At 42.6% G+C, this 24,557-nt stretch overlaps 2 protein-coding genes and 1 non-coding gene across 4 annotated transcripts in view; 1 reads left to right on the plus strand and 2 right to left on the minus strand.

Annotated features, from left to right (window-relative positions):
* Positions 1 to 17,739, plus strand: part of MATN2 (matrilin 2) — a 128,699-nt gene extending 110,960 nt beyond the window's left edge. The window contains exons 11-19 of one of the 2 annotated variants that reach the window (XM_032421582.1): positions 1,990 to 2,112; positions 3,540 to 3,662; positions 5,910 to 6,032; positions 9,566 to 9,979; positions 12,359 to 12,511; positions 13,528 to 13,599; positions 14,016 to 14,093; positions 14,478 to 14,576; positions 16,648 to 17,739. In XM_032421582.1, the coding sequence (XP_032277473.1) occupies positions 1,990 to 2,112; positions 3,540 to 3,662; positions 5,910 to 6,032; positions 9,566 to 9,979; positions 12,359 to 12,511; positions 13,528 to 13,599; positions 14,016 to 14,093; positions 14,478 to 14,576; positions 16,648 to 16,703 (1,241 nt within the window). In that variant the 3' untranslated portion in view covers positions 16,704 to 17,739. Of the gene's footprint in view, positions 1 to 1,989; positions 2,113 to 3,539; positions 3,663 to 5,909; positions 6,033 to 9,565; positions 9,980 to 12,358; positions 12,512 to 13,527; positions 13,600 to 13,958; positions 14,094 to 14,477; positions 14,577 to 16,647 lie in introns of both variants that reach the window. The other variant, XM_032421581.1, reaches the window with a different exon arrangement.
* Positions 17,740 to 20,041: 2,302 nt separating this feature from the next.
* LOC116643085 (60S ribosomal protein L30) lies at positions 20,042 to 24,556 on the minus strand. The gene is made up of 5 exons (XM_032421843.1): positions 24,473 to 24,556; positions 24,314 to 24,365; positions 23,904 to 24,049; positions 22,375 to 22,505; positions 20,042 to 21,667 (listed from the first exon to the last, which is right to left on the minus strand). The coding sequence occupies exons 2-5, from the start codon at positions 24,332 to 24,334 to the stop codon at positions 21,618 to 21,620; spliced, it is 348 nt and encodes a 115-aa protein (XP_032277734.1). The 5' UTR covers positions 24,335 to 24,365; positions 24,473 to 24,556; the 3' UTR covers positions 20,042 to 21,617.
* Positions 21,843 to 21,974, minus strand: LOC116643324. Its single transcript, XR_004301535.1, has one exon. It is a non-coding gene; the product is annotated as a small nucleolar RNA SNORA72 (small nucleolar RNA).
* Position 24,557: the final 1 nt, after the last annotated feature.

A 24,557-nucleotide genomic window follows, 5' to 3' on the forward strand; every position in this document is an offset into this window, starting at 1 on the left:
AATTCATGGTGGGAAAAAAATGCTCACCTCCACAGCCAGCCAGCTGTCTCTATTATGGATCACTCAATTGTATTTCCACTCAACACTACGTGAGGAACTACCCCAAGCCATTGGGGAATGTTCTGCATTAATAATGAGTCTAGATTGTGTCCAGAGAAGTAAGTCATTTTCAGAGCAAACACGACAGGCCAACTCTGCTTTGACTCTCTTCTGCAGTTATAATTTTAGTTAACATAATATTTTCCCATTGTTCAAAGATTTGGGCAGCATGTCTGCCCAAAAGAAGATGGACAAAATTCCCTTCATGTTTGAAAGCTTACTTTATGATATAGCAATGTAATGTAATGTAGTTGGGGAAAATGTGGGATTTATTATCAGAAGATTACATTTTGAGTCTGGTGCTATCACTTATTAGCAATTGATCTTGACGAGCCATTAACCTTCCCAAACCTTAGTCTCCCGGCTGGTAAGTGAGAATAAGAACAACTGCCTTGACTACCCCACAGGGTGGTTCTCAGGACTCCCCTCCAGAAGGAAATACTGCAAAATGCATTAGAAATAAGTGTGTGGTCTGTGCCTGATTATACAAGTGATTACTTCAGAGCCTTGATTTCATAACTTCAGTGCCTATCCATTGTAAAATTCTCCTTGATCTGAAATGATTGAGTTGACCTTCAGAATTGTGTATTGTTCTCATAGGACGTCACTTCCCCCCGTGTCTTCAGTATCAGGCTTTTAAAGTGTCAGCTTGGTTTTCACAGAGTCACAAACAGAAGCTGCCCCAGCCCTGTGGATGGCAAAGCCCTTCTTTTTGCTCTTTCCTGAAACCTTGGTCATCCATGACTCTTCTCTCATATCCATAGAAAGATGGCCTCTTCGTATCAACCCATCAGCAAAGCTTGTAGGCTCTACCTTCAATATATAGCCAACAGTCTCACCACTTGTCACCATCCTGGTTGGGGCCACCAGGCTTATTGCAATAGATTTCTCCCAGCTCTCCATGCTCCATCCTCACCCACACCGAGTATGCCTTTTACGACAAAGCCAGTTCATGTGACCACACTGCTCAAAACCCTCCAGGGACCCTTCCTCACTCAGATCCCACTGCTGCCCGTGAAGCCCATAGGGTCTGCCCCTTGCTGGCCTCACTGGCCTCATCCCCTGCTTGGGTCCCACCTATCTCTTTGCCTTTCCTGAAATGTGCCACAAACGCTCCTACCTCTGTAGTTTGCAAATGCTGTTCTTTACCGAGGGTGCTGTTCCATCCAAATAACACACACTCACTAGTCTCTTCAGGGCTCTGCTCAGGGGCACTGTATCTGCCTGCAGCCTGTGAAACAAGCCCTCCCTGGCCCGGGCACATTCTCTCTCCCCTCTCCTGCTTGTCTCCACGGCACTTTCCCCATCTGACATATATATTTGTTTGTCTATTGTTTGTCTTCCCCCTTCTTCCCTCCCATACCTGCTGCCAAATGTAAGCTTCACAAAAGCAGAAACTGTGTCTTATTCATTGTTAAATCCCCAGAGCCTAGAAGAGTACCTGACTCAGGGTAGGGACGCATGAAATAGTTGAGGACTGAATGAACAGATGAAGAATGGCTCACCGAAGTGTGACACGTACATGCCTACATAAGTAGACATGTAGATAAGTTGATATTATAGTTATATGATAGCCAGTGAAAATGAACTTATTTTCTAATATTTATAGGCCATGTTATATCTCTCCTTTTATAAATTGTCTTTCATGCCTTTTGTGCATTTTCCCTATGGAAATGATTTTATTTTATGCACTCTTTATATATGAAGAATTTTTGCTCATAGACATATTTTCTGTTTTGAAATGTGCATTGTCGGATAAGACACTGCTTTAATTGAAGGTGTCTCAAATGTCTTTTAAGATGGAATAAGTTACTAAAAAGGGATTGAATAAGTCAGTAATGTATGAACAATTTCCTTCTTCTGTTTCTCTAATTCCAATTGGATTCCCAGAACTGGACTCCTGTGCCTTGGGGGACCATGGCTGTGAACATTCATGTGTAAGCAGTGAAGACTCTTTTGTGTGTCAGTGCTTCGAAGGGTATATACTCCGTGAAGACGGGAAAACCTGCAGAAGTAAGTTGTTTTTTTTTTTTAAAGATTTTATTTATTTATTTGAGAGAGAGAATGAGATAGAGCATGAGAGGGGGGAGGGTCAGAGGGAGAAGCAGACTCCCCGCTGAGCAGGGAGCCCGATGCGGGACTCGATCCCAGGACTCCAGGATTATGACCTGAGCCGAAGGCAGTCGCCCAACCAACTGAGCCACCCAGGCGCCCCCAGAAGTAAGTTTTTACCGGGGTTGTCTCACGTGACTGTGTCTGATCTTTGCATGAATTCCACCATCCTGATCTCTGTTGAAATCAGTTACCCTCAAAAGCCACTGCCACACGACTATTAAATATAATGTGGGGTCCTGGATGGAATCAGAAAAATGACATCAGGTTAAAAACTAAGGAAATGTCAGTAAACCAGGGACTTTAGTTGGTCTTAATGTATCAGTATTGGTCCATTAATTGTAACAAATGTATCACATTAACACAAGTTGCTAGCTGGGTTTGAGGTTTATAGGAACTCTGTGCTATCTTCTCCATTTTTCTGTAAATCTAAAACTTTTCTAAAAAATAAAGCCAGTTAAAAGAAAACAAACAAACGGGCAAATGAAAAAAGCCAATGCTAGAGCTACAACTGAAGTTGCTCATGTATGCCCTGTGGCAAGAAACAAGATTCTAGCAGCTTCTAGCCCTGCCATTTATTAGCCGGGCAAGTTGTTTGACTTCTCTGAGCCTCTGTTTATCTTTAATAATATTACTGTTGTTGCTGGTGGCACCAATCTCTCATAGAGACCACCTTATGATGAGCCCATGCTTATGTCTCAGAAAGCAAAGCCTCTTAGATGGGGCCAAGATGCATCTCTGTTAATCAAAGGCGAGCATGTAACCCTGAGCAAATGATTTTCATCCCTATCAGTCATCTTTTCCTCCAGCTTCTCAAAGCACTTTGCAAAGAGCAACTTGTGCTGACACGTTTGAAGAAAAGACAGGTAATTGGAATTATGACTCTCATTTTTTCAGACAGACAGGAAAGGTAAGGCTCCAAGAGGTTAAGTGATTCTCCTAAGCCATATGTCAGGGACAAAGCCAAAATTAGATTTCAGTGCCACTAATCTAAATTGAGATTTAATCTTCTAAGTAATCATATCAGACCAACAGTGTTTCCTTTTGATATCAGAAACTGCATCTGCAGAAAGCCAACGATTGATTGCATTTAATGAGATAGTGAAGTAGGTGCTGGTGAGTGATGGTGAGGATGATAGTGAGAAAGTTTGAAGAGTTAACCTAAATTAGACCCACTGAACTTCATCCTCAATTTTACTTTCCTCCCATGGATCACTGAACTCAAGGGGGCCTGGGGTCTGGTGGCTGAGATGGGTGGATCCTCCAAGGTGAAGCCCAGGGAAAATTTATGTTGGTGAAATTGCTTTGACTTGCTCTTCTGTCCTCAGGGAAAGATGTCTGCCAAACAGTCAACCATGGCTGTGAGCACATTTGCGTGAACAGTGATGAGTCATACATCTGCAAGTGCCTGGAAGGATTCCGGCTTGCCGAGGATGGGAAACGCTGCCGAAGTAAGTGGCCTCCAGTTAGAGATGAACTCTTCCATCTGTGGGACTTGGACCGTTAGATGACTTCATTTAATATTTAAAATCTTCCCTTATAATCAATGTTACAATGACAAGTTCCTGCCTTGGGTGATCTGAAAGTGTTTGTGAGTGATCCGTACAGGAGACCCTTAGTTCTTCAGGATTTTCTCAGTCAAGGTCCTGAGTTGTCAGGCTTTTTGCGTCTCTCCATTTTCTCCAGTTGCTGGCCCTTCCACAACCATTGTGTGGATGCCCAGAGCCTCACACAGAGCCTGGCTAATCACTGGACAGAATTAGAATCTCTGCCAGCAATCACTATGAGGATCAAAGGATAATTACAGTGCTTTTTCTTCTTGGAAGACCTTATAAGTAAGGGTAGGGTGGGAGGGGGACGAAGAGATTTTTCTGTGGCTTTTATTTATCCACTTTCTCTATCGTTGCCTCTGTAGGTCCCTCAGAACAGATTCTGAGAGTTTACTTAGAAGGTGCATTAGGTTCCCCAGAGAAACAGAACCAATAGAGTGCATGTGTGTGTTTGTGTGCCTATATAAAGAGATAGACACAGAGATAGAGGCAGATGGACATAGAGAGAATCTGTAGGGCAGGCCAGCAGTCTGGAGACCCAGGAAAAGCTGATGTGGCAGCTCTTATCCAAAGGCTGTCCGGAAGCAGAATTCCTTCTTCCTTGGGGTGGTGGTGGAGGATTCAGTCTTCTTCCTCTTAAGGCCTCCAAGTGATTGGATGAGGCCAACTCTATGGAGTGTACTCTACTTTACTCAAAGTCTAATGTCTGAAATGTTAATCTCATCTAAAAAACACCTTCACAGCAGCATCTAGATTGGTGTTTGACCAAACAGCTAGGTACCATAGCCTAGGCAAGGTGACATATAACATTAACCATCACAGCACCGAAAAAAGAGCCAGACGGGACACGTGAGCTTGGTGAAGTGGGTATTAGAAGAGCACAGGGCAAGGATTTTTCTCCACTGGGAGATTCTGAGCTGTTAGTCCCTATTTGGGTATGTGTACGGGGGGTGGTGTTGAAACTGTCTACTTGCTTTTGTTGATATCTGCTCCAGTGGACAGGACGGCTCTTTTTTCATTAAGGCAAAATCAGTTCAATTGCTTTTCAAGTTGATTTTGGGGAATTTCCTCACAGACTCCTTTGAGATAACTTGGGACATCCCACATGTCAACAAAGCTGGCTTGAGTGGAGTTCACTGTCTTCACTCCTCCACCAGGAAGAGGGGCTCCTACCTTTAGCAAGATGTTCTGTTTGAACAGCTGAGCCCTGGGATGCCGATAGGACCCTGGCCTAACGCTGCAGATCTCCCTGCACAATCCTGTTTTGCCTTCACACTGCAGTGTCCCCTCAGTGGAGACCAGGTCTGCAGTTCTGCCCATTGTGTCTGCCAAGCTGTCTGTTCACGATTTTATTTCTATGAATGCAAGTGTACACACGTGTGCCATTTATTCATGCAACATATTTTTTGCTCAGCAAAATGAGCTGTTGTACACCGGGCACAACATCTACCTCTGGAATTTGATCGCTAGATCAAATACCACCATCCCCACTTCTGGGGGCAGATCTGTAGTTACCAATCCCAATTTTATAGGAAGCTTCTCCTTCTAGGGAGCTAATGGCAGAAAAGAGCTGTAGGCTTTCATGTGATGAAGGAGGAGAACACGGGAGACACGTCTCTCAGCTGTGCCATCAACTTGCTGCATGACCTCAGGCGACTCCATGACACATTTTGAGTTTCTTCATGTATAAGCTGGGTAGAATTATTCCTGCTTTCGTCTTCTCACAGGATGTTGTGAAGATTGGATGGCTGTAACTACTCTGAAGCATTTAAAGTACCTCACACATGAGAAATGTTCATTAATTGAAACTGGAAGTGTTTGGGATGTCTATGGGAAAAAATCAGTAGCTTGGGAAAATCAAAACCCAAGGCAACATCAAATAATTCTAAAAATTAATAAGAAATATGGGATACCTGGTCATTCATCTTACCATTCAGGCTTGTGGGGGCTGGGGCTTTCTGAGAGGAGCTTCTCCCTTCCCACGCCCTGTCCTGAGTATTAGAATGAAAAAAAGGGCATATTATAAGAGAAAGTTTAAACAGAGATGGGTTTTTTAAAAATGGATTCTTTGATCTGTCCTGACGTGACCATTCAGTCCAGCTCATTCCTGCATGGATGGAGTTGCTCATCTCCCTATATTTCCCTCAGGAAAGGATGTCTGCAAATCGACCTACCATGGCTGCGAACACATTTGTGTTAATCGTGGCAACTCCTACATCTGCAAATGTTCAGAGGGATTTGTTCTAGCTGAGGATGGAAGACGGTGCAAGAGTAAGTGATCTGAACTTGGCTTTCTGCTTGAATTTGATTTGGGAGCAATCGCTCTTTGGAGTATTTTCAGGAAACAAATCCCTCACCTCTGCTTCTTCCATAATGGAGCTTAACTGAGGCACCCGTGGAAAAACTTTTGGTTTTAGTTGACAGTAAGTTCACTATCTGCCAAAAGGCTGGAGTGATCTTAGGCTGAATAAGCATACCTGGAATGAGAGAGGCAAGATTTGTGCTCTGCTCTGTACTGGGGAATTACATTCAGTTCTGGGCATTGCATTTTAGGAAGAAATAGATAGATCTAAGTTTATTTTTTATTTTTTTTTAAAGATTTTATTTATTTATTTGACAGAGAGAGACACAGCGAGAGAGGGAACACAAGCAGGGGGAGTGGGAGAGGGAGAAGCAGGCTTCCCGTGGAGCAGGGAGCCCGATGTGGGGCTCGATCCCAGGACCCTGGGATCATGACCTGAGCTGAAGGCAGACACTTAATGACTGAACTACCCAGGCGCCCCTAGATCTAAGTTTAAGCATTAAAAAAAAGCCCTTCAAAGTAGCAGAAAAAATCTTAAGAAAATTATTTTGTAATCTCAGAGTAGAGAAGACCTTTCTAAACATGACATCAAACATAAAAACCATTTTTACTTTTATTTTTTTAAGATTTTATTTATTTATTTGTCAGAGAGGGAGAGCAAGCGAGAAAGAGCACAAGCAGGGGGATCAGCAGGCAGAGGGAGAAGCAAGCTTCGCACTGAGCAAGGAATATGGGGCTCCATCCCAGGACTCTGGGATTGTGACCTGAGCCAAAGGCAGACGCTCAACCAGTTGAGCCACCCAGGTGTCCTAAAGCCATTTTTAAAAAAGAGAAAATATATAGTGAGAGATTAAAGCTGTGATATCTTTTTTTAAAACCTGTTATCAGAGATCAAAAAGGTTGATGATTCCTTATGTTGACAAAGTATATTGTAATAGGCAGTTATAAATGTATCCCTGGGTGTCTGAATCAGTACAACATTTAGGAGGGCAGTTTGGCAATATTTTAAAGGCAATTCCACTTCTATTTGTATTATATAAATATATGGATACACACATACATACATATATATATCCTTTTGTGATGTTTAAATTCTGTTCCATGTGCATGCATTGTTTTTTAGAAAAAATATTTAAAGGAAAAGGATAATGACAAGCAAGATTTAGGAAGTTCGGTACGATGTCAAGTGAAAAATAAAGGAAGAAATTGGGGATCTTTGTAGAAAAAGACTTGAGGTACCATTCAAATACCAAAGTGACAGTCACTTCATTAGTGATTTATATGACACCCTGGGGAAGGAAGGAACAGTGGGGAGAAACTGCAGCTCAGCATGAGGACAAAGACACTTTCAGGGAAGCTGTGTGATTCGTTAGTTAAGATCATGAACTTCAGGTCAGACAGACCTGGACTTCAACCCCGATTCATACTACCTGTGTGACCTTGGACAAATTATTTAACTCTCTGAGTCTCAGTTTCTTCATCTGTAATATGAGGATAACGCCTCACAGAATTGTCATGAAGAATAAAGGAGACCATGTATTTAAAGGGGCTTAGCCCAATGCTGGCACATCCCAACTGCTTGACAAATGGTAGCTCTTGTAAGCAGCAACAGCAGAGATGTCCAGAGATGGGGCTTTACCAGTGAGGTGATGAGCGCTCCATCAGGAGGGGCATTCGGGGCCAGGCTGAATGGCTCCTGGGTAGGGATATTATAAAGACGTAAGCAACAGGAGGGTGGTACTAATGACCTTTAAAGGTCTTATCCAACCCTGAAATTCTGGAACTCTGTGAAAATGAAGTTCTGAAGGCAAATCACAGACCCACTGCAGTCTCCTTAACTACAAAAAGAAAATGCCCAATAGAGTTGGAGCAACCCTCCTGCAAACAAGTAACCAGCAAGGGAGTTATCATTCTTCCTGGATCTGAGAGCAGAAGTCTGGTCCTTCTTGTGCTGACGTTCTTCCACTCTCTCCAGCATCCTTATTCCCCCGAGAAGCCTTTTGTGCCTCTCTCTGCATAGAGGCTGCAAGGACTGTTTCTGTTCTGGAAGAAAAGAGTGTGTGGGGAAGAGGAGAAAACAGACCTACTGCCGGACAATTATCCCAGTATTTCTGCAATCTGCTGGAGAGCCATGTGCATGCCGCCTGAGAGTCTTTTATTTTATTTTTCTGATTCAAGTACAGGCTTTGAATGTAAATGAGGCTCTGACTCGGCCTTTTCCTCTTTTGCTAATAAACAATCAATAAGTTGAATAATAGGAACGAGCACTTAATGGAGAGAGAGAAGAATTCAACCCCCCAATGAGACACACACACACACACACACACACACACGTTAGCATGTTATTTGGGGGCCACGCACAGAAATAATTTTGCTTTTGTGTGTCCTTACTTTCTTATATCATTGTGCACCACTTTCAAATATTAGACAGCTACTTGATATCTAAAAGAGAGCGTTATGTCTCATACTGTAGACTGTTTGAAATGAGATCATTCATTTGGGAATGTGTACTTTTTTTTACACAGCCCTAAATTACGAAAAGTCTGTCCACACCCAGATTGCCTAAGTATTCGCACAGAGCCTTCCTGTCAGCTGTCTGAGTTGCCTGAAGAGCTTCCAAATAGATAAAGAATTCGCAGTGATGATTCATGTCTAAGCTTGAATAGTTCAGTGGGGTACTTACAGGTAGGCTACCCAAAGGACACCGAGTCCTTCACTTCTTCCGTCCACAAGCATTTATTGAACCACTCATGTGTGCCAGGTCTGGGGGCATAGAAGCGAATGAGACATGGTCCTTGCTGAGGAGGAACTAGCAGAGCAGAGAGACGGGCACGTAATCAGGTAGCCAGTGTGCGCGGTGTTGGGCTAACCGACTCCGCGGGGCTGGAAGCAACATCAAGTCAGGGATTTTGCCTCGGTCCCTATTGCAATCCTGCTTACCTACTGCCTTGCATGAAGCAGGTGCTCCAGAAGCCAATTTTTGTTTAATAAATTAGCAGTTGTTAGGAGTACACAGAGAGTCACGAATACAAGCTGGTGACTAGGAAAGCTCTCTGGATGACTGAGCTGAATTTAAGAATTTCCTTCTCTGCCGTCTGTCCGAATGCCCCCACTGGGGTGATGGCACCCTCCTGGAGTGAAGTGGTAAGAATCTTTTGGGTGCTGTCAGGCCCTACAGGGTACTCTACACACAGTCCCTCGCAGACTTGGCTGTCAGTGACCCAGAGTACAGTGTGGGCCTGGTTTCCCTGACAATCTGTACCTCTGTCGTGTGATTTTGCTTGTGAAAAAGACTTTTTATCACTTTAACAAGCCACCGAGAAAGGCAAATATGAAAATTATCGTGGCTCGTGACTCTCCCAACCCCTTCAGTCCGTCCTGTGTATTCTCTAAAGAACCAAGGTGGTTTTCCAAAGTGGTTCTGCCTCCAACTGAAGCATACTTGTCTTCTACTTTGAGTTTTGGTCATTTGACCATCTCAACTTTCCTTTCCTTCCTATAGGATGCACTGAAGGCCCAGTTGACCTGGTCTTTGTGATCGATGGATCCAAGAGCCTCGGAGAAGAGAATTTTGAGATTGTGAAGCAGTTTGTCACTGGCATTATAGATTCCTTGGCGGTTTCCCCCAAAGCTGCTCGAGTGGGGCTGCTCCAGTATTCCACGCAGGTCCGCACGGAGTTTACCCTGAGGAACTTCAACTCGGCCAAAGACATGAAAAAGGCCGTGGCCCACATGAAATACATGGGCAAGGGCTCCATGACGGGGCTGGCCCTGAAACACATGTTTGAGAGAAGTTTCACCCAAGTAGAAGGGGCCAGACCTCTCTCCACACGGGTGCCCAGAGTGGCCATCGTGTTCACGGATGGACGGGCTCAGGATGACGTCTCGGAGTGGGCCAGTAAAGCCCAGGCCAATGGTAATAAGGGATGGAGGTGTGGTGTACATCACTCTAGGGTCAGGTTTCTTAAACTCACTGGGTGGTCAGAGGTGGTCAGGCCATGGGTGAGAGTCTCTGAGCTTTGGGAGAGGCTGCCTGTCAAGCGCGGATACCCCTTTCCTGCACTGCCACCTAGAGGCCGTAAAGGGCCCCGCGGGAGTTACAGGCCGTGGGAGGGATGAGTCCCGGCGATTGCGCTGCTTGGTAGTCTACACCCCCCACACCTGCGATTTCCTGGCCAGCGCGTGACCTCCAGTGGAGAGGAGCGACTCTGCACGTGCTCTTTAACCACAGATGAAGACACAACCGTTCCCAAACACTGGTCTGGTTGCTTTCGGATGACCTGAAGAGTTTGGTAAAAATAGATGCCTGGTGGGAAGAACTTTTACTGATACTTTTTTTTTTTTTTTTTAAACCAGTGCTTCAGGTGAACACTCCGAAAGCGCAATAGCTTTATGATAGCGAATACCCTTGTGTTTGTAGGAGGCAAAACTTAGCTTTTGAGAAAGTCAAAATGTTGGAAGAGATTATGACTAAGTTGTTACTCAGGAAAGCAAAGCCTGTTCTCTGAGGTTTTCCTGACTCATGTATGATGTGAGGGAGGGGAGGACTGGAAGTTACTTTAGTTGTGCATAGGCGCAGAGTGTGGCAGAGGAGCGTGGCCCTCAGAAAAGGAACCCAAAAGCTAGGATGGTTGGTAGAGCTAGAGTAAGGCGAAGTGACTGGATTCCTTGGGGAAATGAGAAAACTTAAGGTTTTAAAGCAGTTTGCTTGAAAGCTACTTTCTTCAAGAACTTGTTGAGGGTATATTGCTTTAGCAAGTCTTATGAGTGGGGAAAGGGTATGCAGAACAGGGCTTCGTCTAAGATGTTATGGGCCCAGTACCTAGACCAGGCCTGGCATGTAGTCCATGTGTGACTAATACTTGCTGAGTAAATGAACAAGGAGAGAAAGTACTAGCAATCCCACTAGTGAACTCCACTCCTCCTCACAGAAAGGCTGGCTCACACTGACATTCACTGTTTGTGAAGGAGTCCATTTTACTGGTATTGTTTACCTCATTATTGATAACCTTTTTCTCTAGCCCAATAGAATAGTAGCCACAAAAGTGTCCTGTTCTGAATCCTCTGAGTGGACTGTAAAAATGGCTGCCATACCCAGTTCCTCTGCTTCCAAACCAGCTTGAGAGCTGACATCAAACCCATTAGCCCACCTAGCCTGCATTTTTAAAGTGTACTGAGGGAAGTATCTTGTCTCCTTTTATTTGTTTCATTGAGATCGGTCTACCTTACTCTTTCCCCCATTCACATTTCCACCAATCGCCCAAGGGCACGTGGTAGAAGAAACTGATGTTTATTTGGTTCCAAAATCAACAAAATTTACCTGAAGTGATATCCGCTGATGAATTTAATTACCCCTACGCATAACTAATATAATCTTAAAATAGTAGTTATCCTTTTTAGGAAGTTTGCATGAAGTCACTGGGCTCCCAGACAAAGATGTTGAACTTACCTATTGACCCTACACAGACTTAGAACAAGGCATAACTCTTGCCCCTTGGCTTAAAGAGCCATTTTTATGTGTATTTTTTAAATCCAGCCTAATGAATTAGCCAGAACAAGATATCAGTGCTAAAAAATGTTGAAAATGAGGAGAATTTAAGTTCTTACTTTGTTTTACTTTCAAGCGAAGCATATATGGAGGAAGGGAGTCTAATGATTTCTGTTGTTTAGAAAAGCTTTTGGAGCAATCTCATATCTCTGTTGATATCTAAGGTTGGTACTTGAGTTTATTCTTTCTTTCTGACATGGGGGATTTCCAGTGGTCTGCAGATTTTCCTTTTCAGCTCAGCACGTCCTCATAAGGCTTTGTCCTTTCAAGACAAGTGGGTAGAATGCAGCTTCACCTGCACCCACCCCCCATCATCAAAGGTTCCTATCCTGTACCTTTGGGAAGTAGAAACTAGGTTAGAAGGTCATAAATTGACCTGCTTCTTAGAATTCTCCCAGAAGAAATTCCCATTTAGTAAGCAATAAGATGGTGCTTTTTTCTACTTTATCCCCAAGGCTAATTCAGGCAAAAGTTGAAGGTTTGTTCAATGACCTTGCCCAGAGCTGAACAACAGGTTGGTGGTCTAGCTCCCAACCTCCCCTAGATGCCTCACCTTCCCCTTATTGGAACCCCCTCTTTCGTTCATAGGGCCAAAATAAAAATGGTGGACAGATAAAGGGAGGTTCACTTGGACCCCTCAAGTCCCACCACCTAACATCCACCTGGCTTTAGGTGCGGTTCACACAACTTCCAGACCCTGGGAACACACCTCTAACTACCTTGTTCTTCATTTGCTCTGCAACTTAGGCATAACTATGTATGCTGTTGGGGTAGGAAAAGCTATTGAGGAAGAACTACAAGAGATTGCCTCTGAGCCCACGGACAAGCATCTCTTCTATGCCGAAGACTTCAGCACGATGGGAGAGATAAGTGAAAAACTAAAGAAGGGCATATGTGAAGGTACCGTAGCTGACCTCGAGGAGAGCTCTTCACACAGGGCAGCATGAACCCTTGGATGAGAAATGCTCAACCTATTCCCCCCAAGTGCTCAGAAAAGTGCCTCCCTGGTGTTCAGGGCCAGTAATGCCTGGAAACACTATGCACAAAAAGGGGAACAGGAGAGAGAAAAGACGAAATTAACAGCTAGCATTGCATGAGCACTCACTCTGGGCTCGGCAGTGTGATAAAGATTCTGACACACCAGCATACTTAATCCCCACAAAACCCCTATAGAAACGATCATTTAACTAAGACACAAACATTACACATGTCACAGAGCTGAGGTGCAATTTCAGGAGATGCCTGTAATTGGAGGGGAAAGGGAGGGTAGTCCTTTCAAATGTAAGGAACGCCTGGCTACAAGGAGTGCTTTGTTTACAGAACACAAGCCTGCCCTTTAGAATCTAGATTTTGTTCTGTCCCAGAGCTCTCCGTGCTAATCTCATTGGGCCAGGATGCTCACATAGAGCAGCTCTGCCCCGGCTCCCTACTCCTGTCCCAGGTTCGGTCACCAGTCAAACCCCAAGCAAAGTGATGTGTTTTACTCCTCTGAAGGAAAGAACAACAAGAGGGAGGGGGATGGGGAGGGAATGCCTTTCAAACTTCTAATGCGAGGAGAGATTTCACCTCTAGGCCGGTTCCTTCAAGCTGAAATGCCTCCTGGAGCTGTTGTCCCTGCAGCTTTAGTCCTTGGTCAACGTGAACCTTTCTCCCACCCCACCTTCTAGGCATGACATTTAGGGGGGCATTCTTAACTAAGAGGCACTTAAGGGGTCCAGGTTTCTCTTACTAGAGAATGGCCCTAGAGTGGTCTTGGATTACCCTGGAAACCAACTGCTTTTTTGAAACTGGTGTTACCAAATAAAACCGAAACACCCTGGGTGACAGCAGGTAGGTGGGGAGCTGGTCTGGGACGGGTTTCCTAAGGAACACATACGCATGCAGACAACTGTTGTTGGTCATCTTTTCCCTCTCAGCTCTGGAAGACTCTGATGGAAGTCAGGACTCCCCAGCAGGGGAACTGCCAAAGAGGGGCCACCAGCCAACAGGTAAAATTCTAAAAAGCCAACAGGTAACTTTTAAAAAGCAGTGTTTCTAGAACCTTTGGTGGATGCTTCCAGCATGGTTTCCCCCAGACAAAAGTCATAAAGAAGTGAAAGTCAGTAAGATTTGAATTATGTTAACTATGGCTTTTTTCCCTCAATCAGATAGGAAACATTTACTCTATACTTTAAGCCATATTTGGTAATAGCCTCTCTCTACTGACAAGTCTTTTGCCACAGTATGTCCCAAAGTAAAGCTCGTACCACAGCTAGGAATACCAAGTACGTTACTCTGACCGCTGACAGCTTGTTGTAAGCACAACTGTGTTAAGCAGGTTTGACTTCAGTTTTCTTTCTCTTTACAGAATCTGAGCCAGTCACCATAAATATCCGAGACCTACTTTCCTGTTCTAATTTTGCAGTGCAACACCGATATCTGTTTGAAGAAGACAATGTTTCACAGTCCACACAAAAACTTTTCCATTCAACAAAATCTTCAGGTAATTCCAAATACAGTCTTGCTACCAGGTGGCTCGATACCAGCCTGTTAGCTTGCCACCCAGACTCAGCTGCAAGGAGGAAAGGAAAGGAGGAAGTAGGAGATGGGAAAGGGGAAAAGAGAAGGGCTTAAGTGAAATGAGAACTAGAAAAATTAACTGAAAGAAACCGGAGTAGCCTTCCCTGCTACTTCCCTAACGGCAACTCTCAGTGTTAGAAGCCCATGCAGCCCTCTCCTGGAATTTACTGGATCTGGCTGCGTGGAAAAAGTTGAACATTTCTTTCATTTTAGTTTCTCCCCTGTGCTGATTCAGTCTTATTATTATGCATCTGGGAAGTCTGGTGAGTTACAGAGGTGAGTGAACACTTTCCATGTGCTTTCTCAGGAAGTCCTTTGGAAGAAAAACACGATCAATGCAAATGTGAAAACCTTATCATGTTCCAGAACCTTGCAAATGAAGAAGTGAGAAAGTTAACACAACGCTATATCCTTTTCTAATACTATGCTTGTGTGTGTGGTGTGAAGAATTTCACCGAACTTCACAAATACTGTCCTTGTGGGTATGTATTAAGTGAAGTTATTTCCATAAAGCCAAGAGTAGTGAACTCCTAGAAAGGCTTTTTTCTTAAGCAACCTGCTAGGTGTTTGAAGGCCAAGGGCAAGCCAAGCTTCGTGGCAAGCTTGGGTCAAGCACTTGGTTGCTCTCTGCTGTTCTAGGGGTTTAGCAGTGAGGCCAGCCAGTCAGTATGCAAAGTAAAGAGAAAGAGATTTAAAATTTAACTCTCTCTCTGCTGGGAGGAAAAGGAGGATATGTACCAGGTCTGATCTCCATCAAAGGTAGAGTAAGTCTAGGCAAAGAATGTAGAATGATGAGGTTTCAAACTCCCATCCAAATTCCAAACCTTTTGGGGGCGCCTGGGTGGCTCAGTCGTTAAGCATCTGCCTTCCATTCAGGTCATGATCCCAGGGTCCTGGGATCAAGCCCCGCATCGGGCTCCCTGCTCAGCGGGAAGCCTGCTTCTCCCTCTCCCACTCCCCCTGCTTGTGTTCCCTCTTTCGCTGTGTCTCTCTCTGACAAATTAATAATAAAATAAATTCCAAACCTTCCTTTTGGCCCCAAGCCACACTGCAGCCACAGCTGGTAAGCATGTGGTTTCTAGAAGACTGGGGTTTTTTGTTTGTTTGGCAGCAGAGATCTTTTATATCAGTACTCTAAGATGAAACATTCTATCAAGGGACAGCAGAATCCAGTGATTCATTAAACCAATATTACACATAAAAGGAATGGTTTGAGATAATGGAGAAATGAGGATTCAGTGTTTCCCTACTGCCCGCTGCTCTGAACTCTGAATTACAGTGAGCTTACTAGGACTGGCTCATATCTATCTCAACTAGCCTCTGGGGAAAAGGTTCAATTCCGTACTCTCTGTGCCGATGGGTTTCTATCATAAGGAACAGATGTAGCAATTCCCTTTCTGAAAGCTGGAAGTATGCTCCCCTAAGTAAAATAATCTGACAGTGGTTAATGGAGGTGACGAATCCAGGCTCTCATTCTGCCAAGGGGACTGGTGGAGGGTATTACGGAGCTTACGTGAAAACAGATGCTTGTTCTAATGCCCCTCTCCTCTCCCTTTTCCCACCCCACTTCTGAGGGTCTGCTTCACAAGACAAAGGAAGTTATAGATAAAAGAGCACAGGTCAGAAGTCTTCAAGGCTGCTACCCTTTGGCCCTATCTGGCCTCGCAGGTGAAAACTGCCCAATCTCTTTTCTCTCGTGACATCATCTCTTATTAAGGCCCAATCCTTCTCTTCACTACATTCCCAAAACTGTCACTTCTGGCTTCTAAAGATATGTTTGTTAGCAAACTAATTTACAAGCAAGACAGGTGTGAGGAGAATTAGAACAAGTTTTTTTAAGAATTTCGGGGTACCTGGGTGGCTCCGTTGGTTAAGCCTCTGACTCTTGATTTCGACTCAGGTCGTGATCTGAGGGTTGGGAGATCGAGCCCCAACCCAGGCTCTGTGCTGGGGGTGGAGCCTGCTTGGGATTCTCTCTCTCCCTCTCCCCCTACCCCGCCCCTTTCCCACGCACACATTCTCTCTCAAAAAATAATTTTAACTGAACTACTTCACTTTGATGTTAAAAAGTATTTAACCTGAAAGATTTGTACTTTTTTTTTTTTAAGATTTTATTTATTTGAGGGGGGGAGGGGGGGGAGCAGCAGGCAGAGGGAGAGGGAGAAGCAAGCTTCCCACTGAGCAGGGAGCCCGATGCGGGGCTTGACGTGGGGCTCGATCCCAGGACCCTGAGATCATGACCTGAGCCAAAGGCAGACACTTAACTGATGAGCCACCCAGGCGCCAAGAGATTTATGGTCTTGATAGGATGTGTTAAATGGCTTACTATAAACCTTCAAGTCAGAGTTTAAAAATTTTTCCAAAAGGGAAAAACCAAAGGCTTATGTCTTTCAGGACAGATTTTTATGTAGCTAAATCAATTTGAATGTAAATAAAAATAGGCAATTCAGATTCCTCTTCCTTAATTTGAGAGTCACTAGAAGAAATGACACAAAGGATGGAAGCCCTGGAAAATCGGCTGAGATACAGATGAAGATTTGAAATGCTCTACGTATTTGTCCATCATTGTATCAAGCATTACAATGAAAGCAGCTTGAGCCCCAAAGCTCAGGCTATTGTTAAGTCTATAAAGTTGTAAAGTAAAACCTAACTAGTACTGAGAAAGCTGGTTTGCTATAGAACACAAAGGCAAAAGTACACACTAACTTGTATAAATTTGAGAAAAAGTCCTTCAGAACCCTAAAATGAGATTATCAAGTGAGAACAAACAAGCTATGCAAGATATTCTGTACCATACTGTGGACATGATTTGCTTTTGCCTTGTCCCACCTTTGAGTGTTGTGATCTCATTTGACTACAAAATAGTTTGCAGTCTTACTTCTGTAGAACACTGGCTATAGGAAAAGCTATTTTTTTGTATTGGACTTTTATCTTGATATATGTATATGGATGTATGCATAAAATCATAAAACGTATGTACTTGTATAACAAGTTGGATTTTTTTATACAATATTAAAATTCACCACTTCAGAGAATGGTATTCTGCCTAAAATTCCTAGTTAACTTTGAATGCAAGGTATGTGTATATGGGAAATGGTCAATATGCATTTGAAAAAAAAAATGTTGAATCTCATTGGCCATCTGGAAAACACAGGTTAAAACCATCAGCTTGGCAAAAATTGGTGTCTGACTACAGTGTTGGCAAGGATGAAGAAAATGGGGCTCTTGTACACACTACTAGTGAGAATGCAAATGGGCATGCTCTTTGGAGTATAGTCTGTCAATACCTAGTAAAACTGAAAATGCACACAAGCCGGCACTCTAGCAGCTGCCCTCACAGGCATCTAACTAGAGGACTTTAGCACATACACACAAGGAGACCCGTACAAGAATGTCACCTGAGTTTGTAAGTCACAAATTGAAAATAACCTAAATCATCATCAGAAAGGGAACTGATAAAATTGTGGTGTGGTCCCTACCATACATTTAAAAGAAATACCATACATTTAAAAGGAAGGCACTAGACCTACATGTATACACAATAAAACTCAACGATGAATTTTAAAAAGCCAAAGGTAGGGGCACCTGGGTGGCTCAGTCAGTTGGGCATCTGACTCTTGGTTTCAGCTCAGGTCATGATCCATCATCTTGGGGTCCTGGGATGAGTACTCAGGTGGCTCTGTGCTCAGCGGGGAGTCTGCTTGGGGATTCCCTCTCCCTCTGCCCCCTTCCCCTGCCCCAGCTCATGCACTCTAAAATAAATCTCTAACAAAAGAAAAAAAAAAAGAAAGAAATGAAGACCCCAAAATGACATCCTTCCCATGGAAGCTACTGTATTTGAGGCCAAATGATACTTTTTAAACAGAACACCTTCAATAAGCTTATATTTAAATATTTCAAGATGAGTGTTTTCATCAGACTGTTCTCCCAAAGGGCAGTGTGGTAGAGTGGGAAGAACATCTCCTAAGCTTCAATCTTACCTGAAAATCATGATTCTCTCCAAATATAAAAGTTGTGATCCAAAGTATTAAACCTTCAGTTTGTATTTGTATTTGAGTCATCCAATTGATCCTGAACAGGATTTCATTAGTAAGTACTGATTTGGGTTGGCATCACCTTCTGAGAGGTACTCCTAGTTCAGGCATTGCTTCCTTGGCTCAATTGTACTTCACTTTCTGTTGAGTCCCAGCTCCCTCTAGTGGCTCCAGACTGCACCTCCCTACCCCTTTATTTTTAGCCATTAAATACATTTAATCAGAGTTTTCAACTTTCTTCATCTTGGGGAGAATGCCTTCAAAGGAAACAAATGCCTCCATCCAGTCAGTCAAATTTACATATTAATCCAAGATATTTACTTGAAGATGGTCTAAAATCTGAAATACTTCCTCCTTTTCCTTGTTTTGCTATCTGTATGTCATAGGTGTAAAGGTTTTACATTCAGGTTTACTGTGGTGACCTTTACAAGCCTTGATTTCTTCATATGTCAAATGGGACTAATAGTACTAGCTCACTGGATTGCCAAGAGGATTAAATGGGTTAATGTGTACATTACTTAGTAAAGTATCATTTTAAATACTCAATTATTAGATACTATTGTTTTTATTCTTCAGCAGCCCATATCTGACACAAAGATGGTAATTTATGTATATGTTGAGTGAATGAATGAATGCTTTGCTTACCTTATCTAAGTAAAGTACTTTGGCAGATTCCCACTCCTAAATTATCTTTTGAAGCAAACAGGTAGGAGGTAGTAAATTATAGTAAATGTATAGATGTTCAAGACCTACTATCAACAAGATGAAGATGAAATTCTGGCCTAGAAAGCCACAAGCATATCAATGAGAATTAAGTAAATGTTTAAGCCCTGAAAGTCATTATTCACCCTGGTGTTTGAACTCATAAGTGATATAAAGTTGAGTCTGTCCTCTAGAACCTTAGTGAGAAACAGGTGTGATTAATGCCATAAAAGTTCTATGGTAACTCAGAGGCACCCAATCTAGACTGGAAGAGGATGTAGGGGTAGGCCTGGAAAAGGAGGGCAAGGGGGAAGGAAACCAGATGCCACTGCAGACGGGGGAGCCCAAGTGTTAAGGGGCAGCTGGAAATAAGATTTGCAAGCAAAGAGAACTGTTTTCCATGAACCAGATCTTCCCAAAGGCTCAACTAATTGCATTCAGGACCAGCCTAGAGTTTGGTTTCTTCACGTACCTTTTGCCCCTGCCCCGATACCTACCAAGTGCAATTAACACACTCCACAATAACCAGCCTCTTTTTTGGGACATTTCTATCTCCACACCTAACAGGTAGCTCAGTACAAGTATGGAATAAATCCAGTTGGCTGGAATTTCCTGCAATCCCCCGCATATTAGAGATTCCCAGCCAGACACATTACTTTGATTATAATCAGAAAATAACATTTAAAAATACCAACTTAGGCCTTCCCAGATCTTCCTGGCCAGTGGTATTTTCTCTAATTTTGGCAGCATTTTAATAGCACTTCATCACAGCTGTCCCAAGCCAGAATGAGTGAGGTTTCCCATCTACAAGCTTTAAACTCCTTTTCTCTGAACTTTAAATTCCTTTATTCTTAAACAATGAGTGCACAAAAAGCACATATAAAGGCAAAAGCTCAATGACCTTATAGCATATTATCACCACATAGAAGCCCCTAGAAATCACAAAATTATTTCCCAGAAGCCATCATTCCAAAATGCCTGCAGCCCAAAGTCCTTCAACAGAACCATTACAAAGAAATGGTACTCTGGTACCTGCAATATTGTATTCTTCAAGGACCACCCCTTAAGAGATTAAATTGTAACAAGTCAACCTGGAGGGAAAAACAATCCAAAATTAACCCAAATAACTGCAAGCTCAATTTGAAAGGCAAAATTTACTAAGTAAGTAGAAAATAAGCACACAAACTTCCTTAACCCAAAGACAAACATTTTTTTTTTTTTTAATTTTTTTACAAAGACAAACATTTCTAACAACTATGGAACAGACTAATAGGGCATTAGAGACCAGCAAGCAATTCTTTTCAAGGACAAATTTTAAGCATTTTAAAACACCTTGAGCACAACAGTCTCTGGATATTAAAATATGAGCACTTTAGAACATTTAACAGATTTTCATATCTCTGTGGCTCTTAACCAGGAGATGCTACTTTGAAAACGTGGGGTAACATTTGGGGGTATCATTACAACATGGAAAACCATGAGAAATATCCTGCAGTATATCCAGTCCTCCACAACAAAGAATTGTCCCATGGAAAAATGTCAGTAGTGCTCCCAAATTGATAAAATACTGAGTAACTGAACAACCAGTAAGAAAACCAGTTGGTAACAGCTATTCTTCAAATTATATCTATAACCTCAGATTAACTTCAGACACAAACTAAAATCATGCAATATTAACCCATTCCCTTACCTATAAAACTGGGAATTTGACCCATCTGTGGTTGTTCCATAGTGATTAAAAAGGGAGTCTTAGGACTCCAAGTTCAGTAAATACTGGACACTGACATTCCATATGGTGTACTGATGGCATCCTCATCTCCTATGTCTCACTCATCTACTATCCAAAACTGCCTACGAGAGCTGAATAAGATCTTAAGTCCAAAAGACATGGTTATTTCTGACACTGCTGCAGCCCGAGAGCCCAGCACAGATTGTGTATACTCTACCAGCAACATTTGACTCTGTAAATCAGGATATATCTAAATCAGTATTTTTCCCAAAATAACTCCTGGAAATGTCCCAAAGGAAATAACAGATTTGGGAAAAGGATTCCCATCAGACATATTTGGGAGACATAGTATGCAGTTTCCCAAAAATCTGAATGCCAAATACACTTCACAGTGTATCTTCTAGGAATAAAATGATATAAAACAAACTTTGGCCAACTATGGACTTAGCACTTACCGAAGATCTGGGATTCTTCTGAAGTGCTCCAAGTACAGATCTTCTACCTCAACCCTACACACCCTTAGGAAAAATCCGTCTTCATTAAAGTTCAATAGAACTTTTCTCAGACAACACAAAATTTTGGGAGGGGAGTACATATTTCATTTAATCCTCTCTGCTACTCAGATTTGTAGATTTAAGCTGGGATTACAATTCTGGTTAAATTGTGGGTATTGATCTTTGCTGCCTCTCAAACTCAAATATAAAATGTCAACAGTATCAACAATTTTAAAAGACTGTAATCTTTTAAAAATCTAGTAGAGGAAAGGAACTCTGCAGTCCCTTTACAAAAAGGAAAACAGAAACTGGGACACATAGCTCTTAACCCAAAAGTCTTGCCACCACATCTAACTGCCTCATCCTCTCAAATCCTAACTTCAGGAAAGTGTATGGAAACAAAAAGATATAAAGAAAAAAACTGCAATGAATACAGTGTTTTTAAAACAAGCTGTGGCCAGTTTTATTAAAGAAAAATTTTGCGTGATTTACTTTTCACCAGTCTGTTCTGGCATGCTTCGAATGATATCAGAATCACCTAGAAAATAAAACACAATAGTTTTACAACTCATTTAATCGCAACTGGTAATCATCAAATTAGCAATGGCTATCTTCAAAAGTTGTGACACTAGCTTTGCTGTCATTTCTCAAGGATAATCAGATACCAAGTCACAGGCATTTCCCATATATGATACATCATATAATCAGACTTGGTTTATCACCAGCATTGATAAAACCAGACCTAGGGAAAGAACTAGGTCTGGGGACACATGCATGGTCTTAATATAGCGAATGTTTAGCCTGCCCTGATTATTACAAAATCAGAACAGCGAGAATATTCGCGGTATTTTATGAATTAAAAACTCCTAAGTTCAAAACATAACATGATCTGTATTTGTAGGCACTTCTTCTCAACTTAATTTCTTAGGCAGCCAATAAGGACTCCTCTCTTCTACTATTTCACCTGATTACTCTCCACCTTTTTAACCTCACCTTTACCAAGGTCCTAAATTATTTAAGTGCTTCAAGCAAAATTCATTTCAAAGTAAAAAAATTCATTTATAACAAGATCTATTACAGTGTATTGATATTATCAATTCTCTGTGAAACAAAACTACAGGATATCCCTTGCTCTATCCAAATTCTCAATATCTGAACCTAGGAACCATAGACATTGTATAGCAAAGAATACCTGTAATTACATTATAAAGGAAAAAAAATTATTCTATGACTTAAAAAACATACCTGGATCAATGATAGCCAGGGTGCATACTCTGTAGTATTTCCCACATGCTGTGCCCAATTCAATATTATTGCCACTGTAGTGATGGACACCAGTTTTGGCCAACATGGCATAGTATTCTATTTCAGATTTCCTTCAGAAACCAAAAGACAAATAAATACCATAACAAGTGACTGACAGATAAAATGTTACTACTTTCGTCATTAGTTTTAATGTTGGTAAGGCTTTCCAACAGTAACTAAACCAGTTGTTACTCTTTAAAAAAAGTACCACATCCATTAGCCAATACAAACCATCCTTCCCTTTGATCCCTTATATGAAATGGGACAATTAGCAAGTATCTTCTATGTTTAAGACTATAACTATGATCATGGAAAAGAGAGTAGGATGTGAAATAAAAGTATTTACTTAGCAATTACTAGTCACCAGACACTTTACATTATCTAATTCCACGACAACCTCTTAAGTAGTATATATTCCTTTTTTTTTTTTTAAACTAACGAAGACATTCAGGCACAGAATAGTAAGTGGAGGTTCCAGAATCCAAACCCATGTTATCTTTAAAAGATAAGCTATTTCTTTGTCTGGTGCTCTGAATCCTAGATGAGGAATATTACTTACACAAAGCTAACATTTCTGTGTCAACTGAGTAGGTGGACATTAAGGGTTTTACAAATCCTTCTGAAGGGAGTCCTAACAGATCAGTACCACTACTCAAAGTATGGATCCACAGACCAGCAGTAATGTGAGTGCTTGTTAAAAATGCATAATGTCAAGTCCCAACCCAAACCCATGAAATCAGAACCCAAATTTAACAAGATTAGCAGTAACTGTGCACATTCACGTTTGAGAAGCACTGCCACAGAAGATAAGCTTGAAGACCAAACCATGGGATGGGATGGAGGACAGAGCACTCCAGGAAAGCCAATTATGTACAGACACCCTATATAAAATCCTGTGAGCAGGTTATGCATTACCACAGAAAAATCAATGTGCTGGAGGGAACTGATCACACGGCTTATATTCTGCACAGTCCAAGTTTCTTTACCTTATTTTCCATACTAAGTTCAATTTCAAAACAGTGAGGTCAAGCAAAAACTTGGGGAATTAGGAATCTGCAGCTCCACGGCCAGCCTGAACTTTTATCTTAGCTTTTCTACACTAAAACGAGTTCGAAAAATGAAGTATTTTAAAGAAATGACCAAAAAGGCAGGACACAAAACACATGGTGAAACAAGTATGTGTCTGTGCTTCCCTCCAACTTTGATGTTCTGTGGTTTTTACCCCTCTGCCACACATTTTTCCGAAAGATGAGCTTACCCAATGAGAGAACATGATGGAGGGCCGGGGCCGTCAGCCCCAAACACCACGAAAGAAACCGTAAATTCTTCCGCAAGTGCTCGCTTGTAAAACAAATTTTACATAAAACCGAGTTCGTACTACCCAGATTGCCCATGGTAACACTCCTGGGTATTCACTCCGATCAATATACAGTGGGCGACACACACACCCTCAAGGTTCCTTCGATTACCTCAAGGCTGGGCAGTTGTTGGCGAGGATGACCAGTTTCGCTTTGCCATGTCTGATCATTTTCAGAGTCTGCTTGTACCCCAGCACGTACTTTCCACTTTTCATAACAAGCTGGAGCCTGGAGTTGATCGACTCCAGCGACTTTTTCTACAAAGCAAACATTTAACACGGATCTTAAGGCCTTTTTTTTTTTTAACCATGTCAAAACAGCATCCAGCTTTCTGGAAGCCGAGCCCGTTAATAAACCTCCCAAGTCTAGGATCCTAAGTCACTGAGAGGACCACTCGGTTTCCTCGGGCCCCTCCATGCGAGTGGGCATGCTGTCTCCCCAGTGTGCTCAGATCTGCCCGCCCGGGCCGAGACTCATTCCTCCACGTGAATCGGCTTCCGGCCCTGGCGCATTTCACTCACCGTCTTCTTTGCGGCCACCATCTTCCTGTCTTAGATGCGGGACGGCCCCAACCTAGAACATACAGAGGACGGGACAGGAAGTTTAGGATCGCAGCTCCAAACGGCAACGCGCTGGGATCCCCGCGCTGTCTAAACTTCGGCCCCGCGGAGCCCACTCACCAACACCAGCCGCCAAAATGGCCGGGAAAGGAAAAGGAAAAAGTTCCCACAATGCAAAGCTCTTCACCGCGAAGCCTGGACGCCG

This window comes from Phoca vitulina, unplaced genomic scaffold, assembly GCF_004348235.1.
Source record: "Phoca vitulina isolate PV1807 unplaced genomic scaffold, GSC_HSeal_1.0 scaffold25, whole genome shotgun sequence".
NCBI classification, from domain to species: domain Eukaryota; kingdom Metazoa; phylum Chordata; class Mammalia; order Carnivora; family Phocidae; genus Phoca; species Phoca vitulina.

Coding starts and splice junctions, on each gene's coding strand:
- LOC116643085 (XM_032421843.1), bottom strand. CDS start 24,334: ATGGTGGCCGCAAAGAAGACG. Junction 22,506..23,903: donor AACAACTGCCCAGCCTTGAG/GTAATCGAAGGA, acceptor TGGTTTCTGAAG/GAAATCTGAAATAGAATACT. Junction 21,668..22,374: donor CCTGGCTATCATTGATCCAG/GTATGTTTTTTA, acceptor TTTATTTTCTAG/GTGATTCTGATATCATTCGA.